General features: G+C 38.0%; 1 protein-coding gene across 2 annotated transcripts in view; it reads left to right on the plus strand.

The window, feature by feature from the left end:
• The window catches only part of ppm1h (protein phosphatase, Mg2+/Mn2+ dependent, 1H), a 293,957-nt gene that overhangs the window by 272,234 nt on the left and 9,411 nt on the right, over positions 1–12,312 (plus strand). For both annotated transcript variants that reach the window (XM_039760843.1, XM_039760844.1), the window contains exons 7-8: positions 5,662–5,725; positions 6,295–6,402. In XM_039760843.1, coding sequence (XP_039616777.1) covers positions 5,662–5,725; positions 6,295–6,402 — 172 coding nt within the window. The remainder of the gene's footprint in view (positions 1–5,661; positions 5,726–6,294; positions 6,403–12,312) is intronic.

Genomic DNA, 12,312 nt, shown 5'->3' on the forward strand with positions numbered 1-12,312 from the left:
GCATTTGTAATCTTCGAAAAACAATGAGAAGTGCTATTGTGCTGTGAGCAAGTGACCGAGTAGTGTGGGGTTTTCACTTAATAATTTGGAGAACCATAATTCTTATTCAGGAATTGGTACAAAGCAATTGGAGAAAACGCAAATTATGTGATTAGAAGAATGGATATGTATATCAATGTAGCACACATCTCAAGTTACGTATTTATGTTTGTTTTAATTAAGCATTTGGAAGGTGCTCCATCCATAGTGCCATCTCACCTTGACGTCAGCACCATATACTTAGGCTAAGGCTGTCTAACACACATTCAGCAACAAAACGGCAATTTAACATATATGAACAAATATGCATTTTTGTATTAAATGTTTTTTGAGCAGAAGGCAAAATTCTGCAAATAATCATAAATTATTCCAAAATATTAGAAAATGTGATTGAAGTAACATACCATTCCCCCAATCCACTTAATCCAGTTAAGGGTTGTGAGAGGCCAGTTACTATCAAGGCAGAACTGGGCCCTCCATCATGAGGCCCCTCCATGTCCACACCTAAAAATAAAATATGAAAGACTGAAATTTTTTCAGCATTATTTTAATTCATTCAACAATCACTGCGAAGCCATCTATCCATTCATTCCCTAATACATTTTTTCTATTACGAGCTCACAGGTTTACAGGCTTTCTAAACAGTTTGCATTTTTACTGTCAAAATAAAGTGTAAAAACATAACTATGATTATAAAGTATGCATACATAATGTATGTTCCCCACTTATCAATTTTGCACTTGACATTCAAAATATCTGCTATACTTACAACTAAGAAATATACAAACGAATGTTACAAAGTACAAACTGTGAACGATTCACATGGCGTGTGAACTCTGCCTCTAAGTTCACACTTTCAGGAGTCTTCTGCAGCCTAAAGAGACATCAGATGTTATTCTTTTCACAATATCCCTTTTTGTGCTTTGAACAAGAGTCAAAAGGTTCAAGAGAAACAGTGAATTTTTCTAGGATTGACCCCAATCTATCACCTCCAAATTCCGAGGCTTTCAGAGCTGTGCAGTTTCTTTTCTAAGAAACAAGATCCCACGTTTCTTGCCTGAAATACAGTATATCACAACCAGAAAATGTGAACATGCATCTTCATTCATTTCCAGGCTAATTTATTCCTAACTTCCTTCATTGAGTTCTTTCCACTCAGAATGGTTATAAGTAAATGTAATAAATACAAATCACAGAACATAATTTAATATTTTGACCACCAGTATCTGTCTGTTTGCTTTCATATATGTTTCTGTAAATTGATTTCTTAATACTGCTCCAGAGACCTATGAAGCAGAGCAGAATGGTGTTTTGACATGCAGTTACCAATTTAGCACATATTCAGAGTTCATCGAACTACAGTGTTGTCATGAGAGCTTTTAAGTTGAGCAACAGCAAACAAACAGCAGGCCTTTTATTAGCCACTTCATTCCTGGATGATGTTAATGCTAAGTGGCTGACTTTGTTAATGCCTTCACACAGTGCTCAATGTACAATTTTATACCTAATGCCTTCTTACTTTGTTCCATCAACAAGTAAAGTTGTGTTTTACCTAAGAATAATGGCTAAAAAGTTTGTTGGCATCCATCACTCTGTGCTCAAATCCTTTCTGAATCTTACTCAGTCTCACATCCTCAGGCTAATTGGTGACTCTAAGCTGACCCAGTTTGTGCTGAGTGTTAGATTATGCACGATAGTGCCCTGTGGCATCCCATCCAAGTTCGCTTTAGTCATTTCTACATTTTCTCCCTCTAAGTGGTGGTGTGTCATTCAGTGTGCCCAGATCTAGATTGGCACCCATAGCTGGAATGTCTAATTCATTAAAATGTTATTGTAGGCTTGGGAGTTGTAATGGTGCTCCTTTCCAAAGCGTTCACTCATATGCTAAAAATGAAAATAAAAAGCCACTGTAGTTGTTTTCAGAAGGCAGCAGCACGTCTGTTTTTCAACCAGCAGAAATGGGTGGGCGTCACTCCCCTTCTCAGGTCACTGCACTGGTTCCTTATAGCAGCATGCATCAACGTCAAGTCATCGATGCTTCCCTAGTCAGTAGTTCAAGACCTACTTATTTGGAGGCCTTCGTGAGCTCTGGTGCTTTTTCCTAGCCATTCAGGTCTTATGTTTACACAATTATGTTGACCTCATCTGTAAGCTGTCTTTGTATAAAAGTGTCTGCTAAATGAACAAATGTGAAAAAAACACAGCGAAAACGTTTAACTGTTTTTTGTGCAAGTTTAGAGTTTTACAAAGTTTTTAGTCCCCTATTTACAATAAAGCAAATTAGAAGTATCTCTTTTAAACTAAGGTGACTACTGAGCAAAGCATTTGGTGAACCATTAGGAAATGCTTCTACTTTTCTCTTACTGCCTAGTAGACTGAAGCCCTTGGCACATTGGAATACCATTTGTGCCAAAATCACTATTAATAAAGTGGCACTTATGAAATTAATCACATGCAAAAATACAGCGATATATATAAATGAGTCAATAAATTGTGAAAAAAATGCCTAATTAAATAGAAGTCATCTAATTAATATGAAGTACAATGTCGTTATTTTATCATATTTGCAGGCTTTATTTCATCCTCAATGTGACTTTTCTGAATGGCACATTTCAAAATGGCTCTTCTGATACCAGCGCCCTGTATTTCCCAATGCCTTTTTTCATATGAGGGTTTCATCACTTGTCACTTAAGACAAAGACCACCTTCATTAGCCTGTTCCTATTGGTTAATCCTTTGCTGTCGATTGCTTTCCCTGATTTTGGACAGTAGGTTGCCAAAGATCTTTTAGCAGTACTCGAGTTCAAACAGGCGACACGCAAAGGCAGTTGAAAGTTGGGATGGTTAGTTTGAGTAGAAGCGAATCATTTAACACATGATGCTGTCATGAGGCAAATTGGTGATTTTTTTATATTGGGAATGCTCAAACATAGTGCTCTTCAAAGTACTGGCGCTAATGAAAAAGTCATGAGTAGTTTAACACTTACTGTCTACAAGAAAATGCCAGTGAAGGAATCACTGGGGGAAACTTGAATGCAAAACATTCAAGGCTGGAAATTCCATCTGACATACTTTCAGATGTCCTTCTGTGTGGACACAGTGCTCAAATGATCTTAAACTACATAGAATCTCTTCATTCAGTGTGAATATTTGGAAGATCATTTATCTGTCCGAGCATTCCCAATGTACAGTCATTTCATCTTCAAATAGTATTGTTGCCTACAGACTGCTCTTCAGATTTTCCGCTGGGCTAGATGCTTAACTGATAATGACCCATTAGAAAGGAACAGGGAGGGAGTCCCTGCATTCCACAAGCCCTGAGAACATTCAAGGTAATAGGCAGAGACTTCTAGAGAGAGAGTAGTGGGATGTTCTTGCTGACTTGGGAACAGTGAAAGAGAGGGAGACACAAAACAACAGTGAAAGTGCAGTCACAGCTACACTAGCAGTGTTAAGTATGTTAACACTAGAATTACCAATGGCAATGAAAAAACTCGTACATCCGGCCCACCTTAAACCCCTTCGCACCTCTCTGTCAGTGTCTTTAGTCTTGTAAATGTGCTGAACAAGATAAGCAGCAAGCAGTCTACTATTCCATCTCCTCCACTGTCGCAGAACAGGCACAATGTTCTCCCAGCTCAAGCCTTGATTATCTGGGAGTGAGGTACCTAGAGTTGTATTGGAAAATAATAGATCGTTATATGGAACACATGCATTTCATGTGTGTTCCATTTCTGCAATAATCTGTGTAAACACATCATTAAAACAGAAATGCTTTTCATAATTTAGTAATAAATGACAAAATGTAGGAGGAGGAGGAACGACACGCAACTCGCAGTGGGCTTCTTATACCAGGCATTTCTTGTGGATTGTAATAATGAGAACCTTAAGATTGTTAGGCTTTTGTTATTCAGTTTTTTATTATTTATTAAATGAACCTATTGCTTGGTACATCTAAAAAATGATATTTCATTTGCACTAACCACTACAGATCTTACTGCCTCAAAGTTTTACCAGTGTGAGGAAAGTACAAAAGAAAAAGAAGAAAAGTAAAAAATCTTTGGTAACCTATCACCTATAGCAAGCAAAAGTAATCAACAGCAAAGGATTAGCCAATAGGAAAAAGCTTAGCCTGCTGGCCTTGATTGAGCACTAAAGGAGTCATTTGGGAATGTGATGTTCGGAAAAGTTGTATTGTGAAACAAATTGTCTTTAAAAATAAGAACAGTGTGAAATGAAAACTGGAATTATAATAAAACTGTGCTGTAAAAAGCCTGGGGTCCTAAAAACTATTGAAATCGTCAGAAAAAAAATTGAAATGTAGAGATGTCAGGTAATTGAAAGGAACTACTTTGGGCATCTCTCTCCTAGGTTTCATTTTGCCAAAATGTTCTCTTCGCTTGTGTATTAGCAACGGGAGAAAAAGTAAAAGGGATACCGTTTTGCCGATGTGCTCGACTCACTTGCGTAAGAGTTTCTCTCTTTTCTCTGCGGTTTTACTTTGGCCACAGAGTCGCTTTCTTCTTCTGACTTGTTAAATTGGGGCCACCTCTCTGAGCTTCATGCTGTAGTAGCCTTGCACTTCCGGGCTGGATAGACAAACACACACACTTCCACATGTAGACATTTTATATAAGATGATGACATTGTATTTCATAATAATTAGATGACTTCTACTAATAATTAGATGACTTTTCATAATAATTAGATGATACATTTAATTAATATTTTTTCACAATTTATTGACTGATTTATATATATTGCTGTACTTTTGCATGTGATAATTTAATTCTTAATTTCCATTTTATTTTGACACAAGTTATAGTCCACAGAATTCATACTTCATAAGGGAAGAATGGCAAACTGCCATTTTTCTCATCTTACTTCTTTTTTCATTCTCTTTATATGGTATGAACAGAAGGGCTGCCCTATCTCCTCCTCAGCAACCTTGTAGAGTTGGGCTACCTTGCCAGATCAACCAGTCCACCTTCTGGGGCCTGTTTTACATGATGTTCTTCTGGTGGGCTGTGAGGCCCCTAAACCTCTCAACTCCATTTCCTGTAGTTTCCCCCCAGTGAAACTATAGGGTGGTCCAGATCTAATTATGCAGTTGTCATTACGCTATAACTTATTAAGTTTATTACATAGAAAATCACCCGAAAAATCCCTGACCATCAAGAAGTGTGCGAACTGACGACATGAAGAATCGTCTTTGCGCTGAACTGGAATCATCCCCGCATAAATCAATGTCATCCAGACGATCTGGATCTGCATAATTAGATCTGGACCACCCTGTATTATGTTTTACCTAAACATCATTAGCGTTCACTTGAAACAAGAATGATGCCCATCAGGGTTGGTTGTCTGATGTCTGACATCCAAATAGGCCAGTCCTTGAGCTGCAAGTCTTTGGGAGTCCAAGAAAGAAAATTCAAAAGACATCGAGGCTCTGGGCTTGTGATATCTTTTGAAGTGGCACAATAGCATAACAATATATGATGTTAAATGTTTCGCTTTAGCTTTTTTTACATACAAATTTAAAACAGAAATGTCATTACTAATAAACTATTAAAAGACTTGTATGTGCATTACTGCTAAAAGGCTGTGCTTTGTTTTCTCTAGGGCTTATAAAACCATTGTGGATGATGATCTGAAGTTTCCTCTGATATATGGAGAAGGCAAAAAGGTGAGCAGTTATTACTCGCTGTCTGACAAGTGTGACCCCAAGATATATTTGTGTCAATTTTTGCTTTTAAATCTAATGTGATAGCAATACTAGCTTAATATAAATGTTGTTCTTGATTCCTTGCTACACTATGGGATGCGTATACATTTTCAGATTGATTGACTCTTAATTTATAGGAGCTTTCTGTACAGATTATTTTTTACATAAATGCCATTTTTTGATTTTCGATTTCTTGAGAATTGTGTATTGCAGAAAATGTTTGTGGTAAACATGGAAGATCATAAATGAACATCTCATTGTCAGTCTGTGATGAAAGAGTGTCTGCTCAAGGGATGTGCCTTCATGTAAGCTGGCAGTGAGAATCTAATGAGGTTGGCAAAAGGTCACAAGTGCAATTTGTTGTTGAGAGAACTCCATAAAAGAGTGCTAAGGAAATGTACCATTTGAATTAAAGTTCCCATAGCAGACAAACAGCTTAAAACTTCAAGTGCATATTCCAGTTTTTTCAGAAAAATTTGTTTAAGTTTTGTCATTTAAAAAAAATCACTTTGTCATCTTTTTCTTTACAGGCACGGGTTATGGCAACTATAGGTGTTACCCGGGGACTGGGGGACCATGATCTGAAGGTTCACGACTCCAATATCTATATCAAACCATTCCTGTCCTGCTGTCCAGAGGTATCACTATTCACTAATCTTTGAATCATGTCTATGTGTTCAGATTCACGTCACACTTTTATTGTTCGTAAGAATATACAGAGGCTGTCAGGTAGGTCTTTGTTTGAATTAAATTGAATTGTGGTCTTTCAGAATGGTGTGTATAGATAATAAAATAAACATGGCCAAGGTGGTTGGTTCCATTCCTGCTACTATCTCACTGAGTGCCTTCAACTAACAGTGCTCCATCTCTAAAGAATATTAATATAAACAATTATTACCTGTTCTTATCATGTAAATCCCAATGGGTAAAAGCATCCACCAAACACATTATACTGTCTACTGTTTCCTTGGCAAGGGAGAACACACCATACTGAGCATTTCTAAACTGGCAAATTGATTATAAAATAAGGGCAACTTATTTTATAGAACCTGCTCCAGAGCCTGACTGTGGCCTGGTGCAGGAATGACAGGTCATGAGGAGGATGAAAAATTCAGACATCAACCAGATCATTCCATTTAATTCAATGAATTCCAACAAAAAGCATGCCGTTTGGCATTTGTACAAACAGCTGTTTGGGCAAATCATAAGACAAGTATTAGGCTCTTCACCGCGGAATTAAGGGTCATTTACTGGCGCTCCATCCGGCGGGTCGCTCTGATCGTAAAAGACAGCTTCTCCCAGGCCGCCAGGCTTCTTACATTGCACAGACCTAAAGGGGCGTGGCTAAATGCCCTCTCTGGTCAGTTTGTTGGAACTGTTGGAGCCCAGTAGGTTATCACATAACTTGATCAAGCATGTGAGGAGCTCCTCTGACACAAATGTGTGACACAATACACAAAAACACAGTCTTTGTCCTTGTTTTGAAAAAAAACGAATGAATTAAATCCCCAGTGTCAATTTTTCACAATAATACCTTTACCTCTTGGATCATGTGTGTTACTGCAATCTGTGAAATTTAAAAATTGCAATTTTAGATCTGTGAAATTGTATAAGATCTAGCAGTCCTTGGATGCACAAGACAGAAGCTTTCCCAATATTTAGAGGCAGCTATTGCTTGGAAGTACCTGTGCCCTCTCCAACTGCAGTTGCACTTGTTTAGAGAGGATCAACAGTTGAACTAAACAGGCAGACTTTCTTTCCATGTGCATACTTAGATCTGTGCTTATCCGTTTGCTTGTATTTTCATAAACAGTTTTGATGCATCACTTCTTCTTCTTTTGGCTGCTCCCGTTAGCACATCTTCTTCCATATCTTTCTGTCCTCTGCTTCTTGTTCTGTTACACCCATCAGTTGCGTGTCGTCTCTCATCACATCCACAGCTCTTAGGCCTTCCTCTTTTCCTCTTACCTGACAGCTCTATCCTTAGCATCCTTCTCCCAATATACCCAGCATCTCTCCTCTGCACATGTCCAAACCAGCGCAATCTTGCTTTTCTGACTTTGTCTCCCAACCGTACAACTTGAGCTGACCCTCTAATGTACTCATTTCTATTCCTGTCCATTCTTGTCACACCCAATGCAAATCTTTAACTCTGCCACCTCCAGCTCTGTCTCCTGCTTTCTGGTCAGTCCCACTGTCTCCAACCCATATAACATAGCTGGTCTCACTACCATCGGGCAAGAGTTTCACGCTTCAGGCTATAAAATTGCCTACATAATGCATGTTTTAAAGAGTGCTGCTTCATTATTACAGATCAGTCACCTTGACATATTTCATAATAAAAGTATTGAACAACACTGTCTAGTGAATATTTGAGTCCTTAACAGTTTTCCTTCACCACAAATAGTACAGTGGAAGGGCCAAGGTGCCCCTGATTTTTTGTGATACTCTTCATTATCTAGAATTACCAAGAATGTACTGTACTGTATGTCTGAACCCTCTTAATAGATTACAGGTCTGCCTTTAACATGATTATCCCTCTCAAGCTTTTGACAAACTTGTGATGATCCAATCTCCAACTTCCTACGAGTCTAGCACTACTAATTTTAAGCCTAATTTGATTACCTTAATGTAGTATTACTCAGTAGCTCTTACCCAAATTCTGGCTGGTATAATTTGATTCTCTTTAAAATAACCAAAATGAAATGACAAGATATTTTATATATACTGTATATATAACAAAACAATGACAGTTTCAAACAATTACACACCAGAACTTTATCCCATACACAACACACGTATGACATGAAATCAGCAGTCTTGATACAGTCACTTGCATTAGTTGATAAACGCTGGCTCAAAAAATGTTATGCCTCTCCAGTTCCTCTGACCCAGGCAACAGTGAAATTAAGACGGGATTCCAAAATACTCTACACGACTATTCCAGATAGGAGAGTGCTGCTGCAGCTTGGTGTTCCACAAGGTTATGCCTTACCAGGAAAGAACACATGTTCCTGTATGTACACTTACCTTTTTGGTTATGATGGCACTATTTAATCACTGTTGCCTAAGATTCAGAGTCTGAGTCTCTATCTCTCCACACGCACTACAGACAGCCCTTTACCTTCACCTCTATTTGAATTTCCAGTATGGCAGAGGCCTCCACTGGACGCAGATTTCCAGGTCATCTATTCTATTCAACAGACATCCTTCTTGATTTATTTACACACAAGAGTAATGTCCATTAATAGTATAAAAAGTTTCATAACAATAATAATCATAATACATTTTATTTATTTCAGCACCGGAACCATATTTAATTTTGTAGTTAACAGGCCCTAATCTCTTCTCTGCAACTTCTGATTGCTTACATTTGAGCACTCATTTGGGGCAGAGTTTTCTGAAGCCACAGATGGTCAGCCCCAACCCAAGTTAAGCTGCCCACTGAAAAACAATTTACAACACTTGTTTTATTTTTTGCTTATCTGGAATTGGACAGTGCCATATTTCAAATGATCCTGAAAAAAAAGAAGTTATACACAAAAATGCTCCTGAAGGGAGAAGATTACTGTAAATCTTCTGCCTTGAAGGACAAAAACAAAACAAAGTCCCATATATTTAAAAAAAATTACTAAATTCCAAAAGTGGCAAAAATAGATAAAGAGATAAAAAAACAAAAAGTGGCTAAGGCAACCAAAGGCTATCAAGTCAGTCTGTAAAACTAAACAAAAAATCCAGAAAACTCAAACAAAAATATCTGCCAGACCCCAAGATCAAAATGATACTTGCATAACTGCTGTTGACTCCACAAATCTGAATTAATGAACCTAAGAGGGACTAAACTCCTTAACCTTAATATAAAGGCAGAGGGCAGTCCCTCACAAGTGACATCATAGTGGCCCACCTCTTGCATGTTGCACCCACAGAACACAAGAAAGTAGCCTTGAAGCATATAAATAATACATAACAATTTAACAATGTTTGCATAAGACAATATTAGGACAAATTATGAACAAACAAAAACACCAAAATAATTGCAAAAAAACTATAAAAATGGAAAAAAAAACATAAACCAGGGAACAACTGCTGGGCCGTATAATAATAACAAGTCTATAAGATACTTGTCATTATTATACAGCCCAGTAGCTGTTCCCTGGTTTATGTTTTAAGATATTTATCCTGGGAATTAAGTTAATCTGCATCCAGCCCTGCAAGCAAGTCCTCCAAATTACAGGGAAAACTTGAGGATTGGTGGCAGGATTAGAATTCCAGCCACCATACAAAAAAAAAACCTCACAATGTTTGGTGTGGTGCTGAGGTGTCACCTATTGCATGACTATCCTCGGATCTCAGTCTGGGTGGTTATCCAAATGTGGTGGGTCCAGCAACGCCCCGTAATCATTCACTCAACCTCCTCCTCCTCCTCCTAGAAGATACTAAAGAATAGATTTGGAAAAGACAATAATGTCATCAATGTGCAAAAAAAGCAGCACTTTCTGCTTCAAATCTCTTAAGACCCTAAAATGTAGTCCTGGTATTTTTTACCTTATACTGGAATAATCCATCTGGTGTTAATACTAGAATCCCTGAAGTCTACGAAAAAAATTGTAATCCCAGCCCACCTTAAATCCCTTCACACCTCTCCATCAGTGTCTTTTGTTTTGTAAATGTGTCGATCAGCACAAGCAGCAAGCAGCCAGCTGTCCTATTTCACCCCCTTGACGGAGCTCAGCTTGCGGGCAAAAAGGTCTCCCAGCTCAAGCCAAGGCTCCTTATCTGCATGTGGGGTGCCTGGAGTTGTATAGGGTAAATAATACAGTATATCGTTATGTGGAACACATGCATTTCATGTGTGTTCCGTGTCTACGGAGATCTGGGTAAGTGTAGGATGAAAGGAAATGCGAGAAATGCAAGAAATGCTGAACACATACCTAAAGCAGAAAAAGTGTATAATGTGTGAAATATCAAATAAACACGTACACTTTTATTCAAGAATATAACCAAAAAAAAAAGCATTTGATTACATGTTTCTGTCAAATGAGTTACAAACCCAAGCTCAAATGGAAATCGACAGAAAGCTAATACATATTCCCGGATGGTACAAATGCAAGAACTGCTGCCTTATAACTCAAAGGTCCCGGATTCGAGACCAGGTGCTCTGTGTTTTGAGTAGTGAGCTGCTATTATTATTATTATTTCTACAATATAATAAAAACATACATTTGATTTGTGTCTTTAACACCCGGTGTAAATTTTGGATACTGTACTTGTAAAAGTTAGCGCTTGTTTTTTTTATTATTCAGTTTTATTCTCTCAGTGACGTTCATGTGGTACAACGAACGTGCCTCTTCCTCTTTGAGTTGATGACATTTATTTCCATTCTTTTCACAAAACAAACCCTGTGGCGGATGCCTCCTTTTAGGCTTCAGGGATTCTAGTGTTAAGACAGTAGTTTTATGCACTCTATCTCTCTTCCTATACACATCCTAGTGAGTTTAATACCATGTATGCCAATGACTTCAGTATCTTGTTTAGTGATGGCACAGACTAAGCACTGAGACAGGTTTGAAGTGGCTTAGAATGAACACAAACCCTATTGGTGCCACTGGCTTTAGGGTAGGAGCACTAGCAGAAAAACCTAAGTGGTGTTTGATGTTTTAATAATCCCTTCAGTGAGCATCATCTTGCTATGTCCTTGAATAATTGGTTTGTTATTGTGGGATGCATGATAAGCTCAGTGCTACACTGATTCATTGTGTATCTTGTGTGGACACAGTACCCCTCCCTGTCTTCATAGCCCACACCTCGGCTCAATGTTTCAGTCAATCTTGCATCACAAGAGCTTGGGACCAATGTTAACCTCCTGTAGATCGTGCAGTCAGATTTCTTCAACCATACACAGGTTTATATTACTCAAAACTACTAACTTTTGACAAGGGAAACGTTATTTTTATTTCTAATTTGAAATGTGCAATGGTGTTGCAGCCATAGATAGATTAGATTAGATTAGATCAGACAGACAGACAGACAGACAGACAGACAGACAGACAGACAGACAGACAGACAGACAGACAGACAGAGATAGATAGATAGATAGATAGATAGATAGATAGATAAAGAAAGAACAGGCAGCTCAATCATATTTCCATACAGAAATGTTGTTCTTAATTCAGTAGTCACTGACTCATAAATGTGGGCTGTTATAGTCTGAACAAAAATGGTAGTGCACGTAGCTAACAAATGATGTAAGTGATGTTAGAGTATGTTTTATTATTGGCACATACAAAATCACACAAAAAGGGCACTGCTTGTAGAAGATTATTCATTGTTGTGTGTGAATCATGAGTAGCACATGAAAGCTTCTGTACAAATAGGTGCTCAGAGCACGGCCTGTTTTTTGTTTTGTTTTCAACTCCTCTAATAATTTCTATTATTAGTTTGCATCTTTCCACCCATTTCTATAGCTGTTTCATCACACCAAGGGTTACTAAGGGAACAAGTGGATCTCATAGTAGTAATGAGTGGGAGTGATGCAAGAGTACCACACC

This window comes from Polypterus senegalus, chromosome 8 (assembly GCF_016835505.1).
Source record: "Polypterus senegalus isolate Bchr_013 chromosome 8, ASM1683550v1, whole genome shotgun sequence".
NCBI lineage: Eukaryota > Metazoa > Chordata > Cladistia > Polypteriformes > Polypteridae > Polypterus > Polypterus senegalus.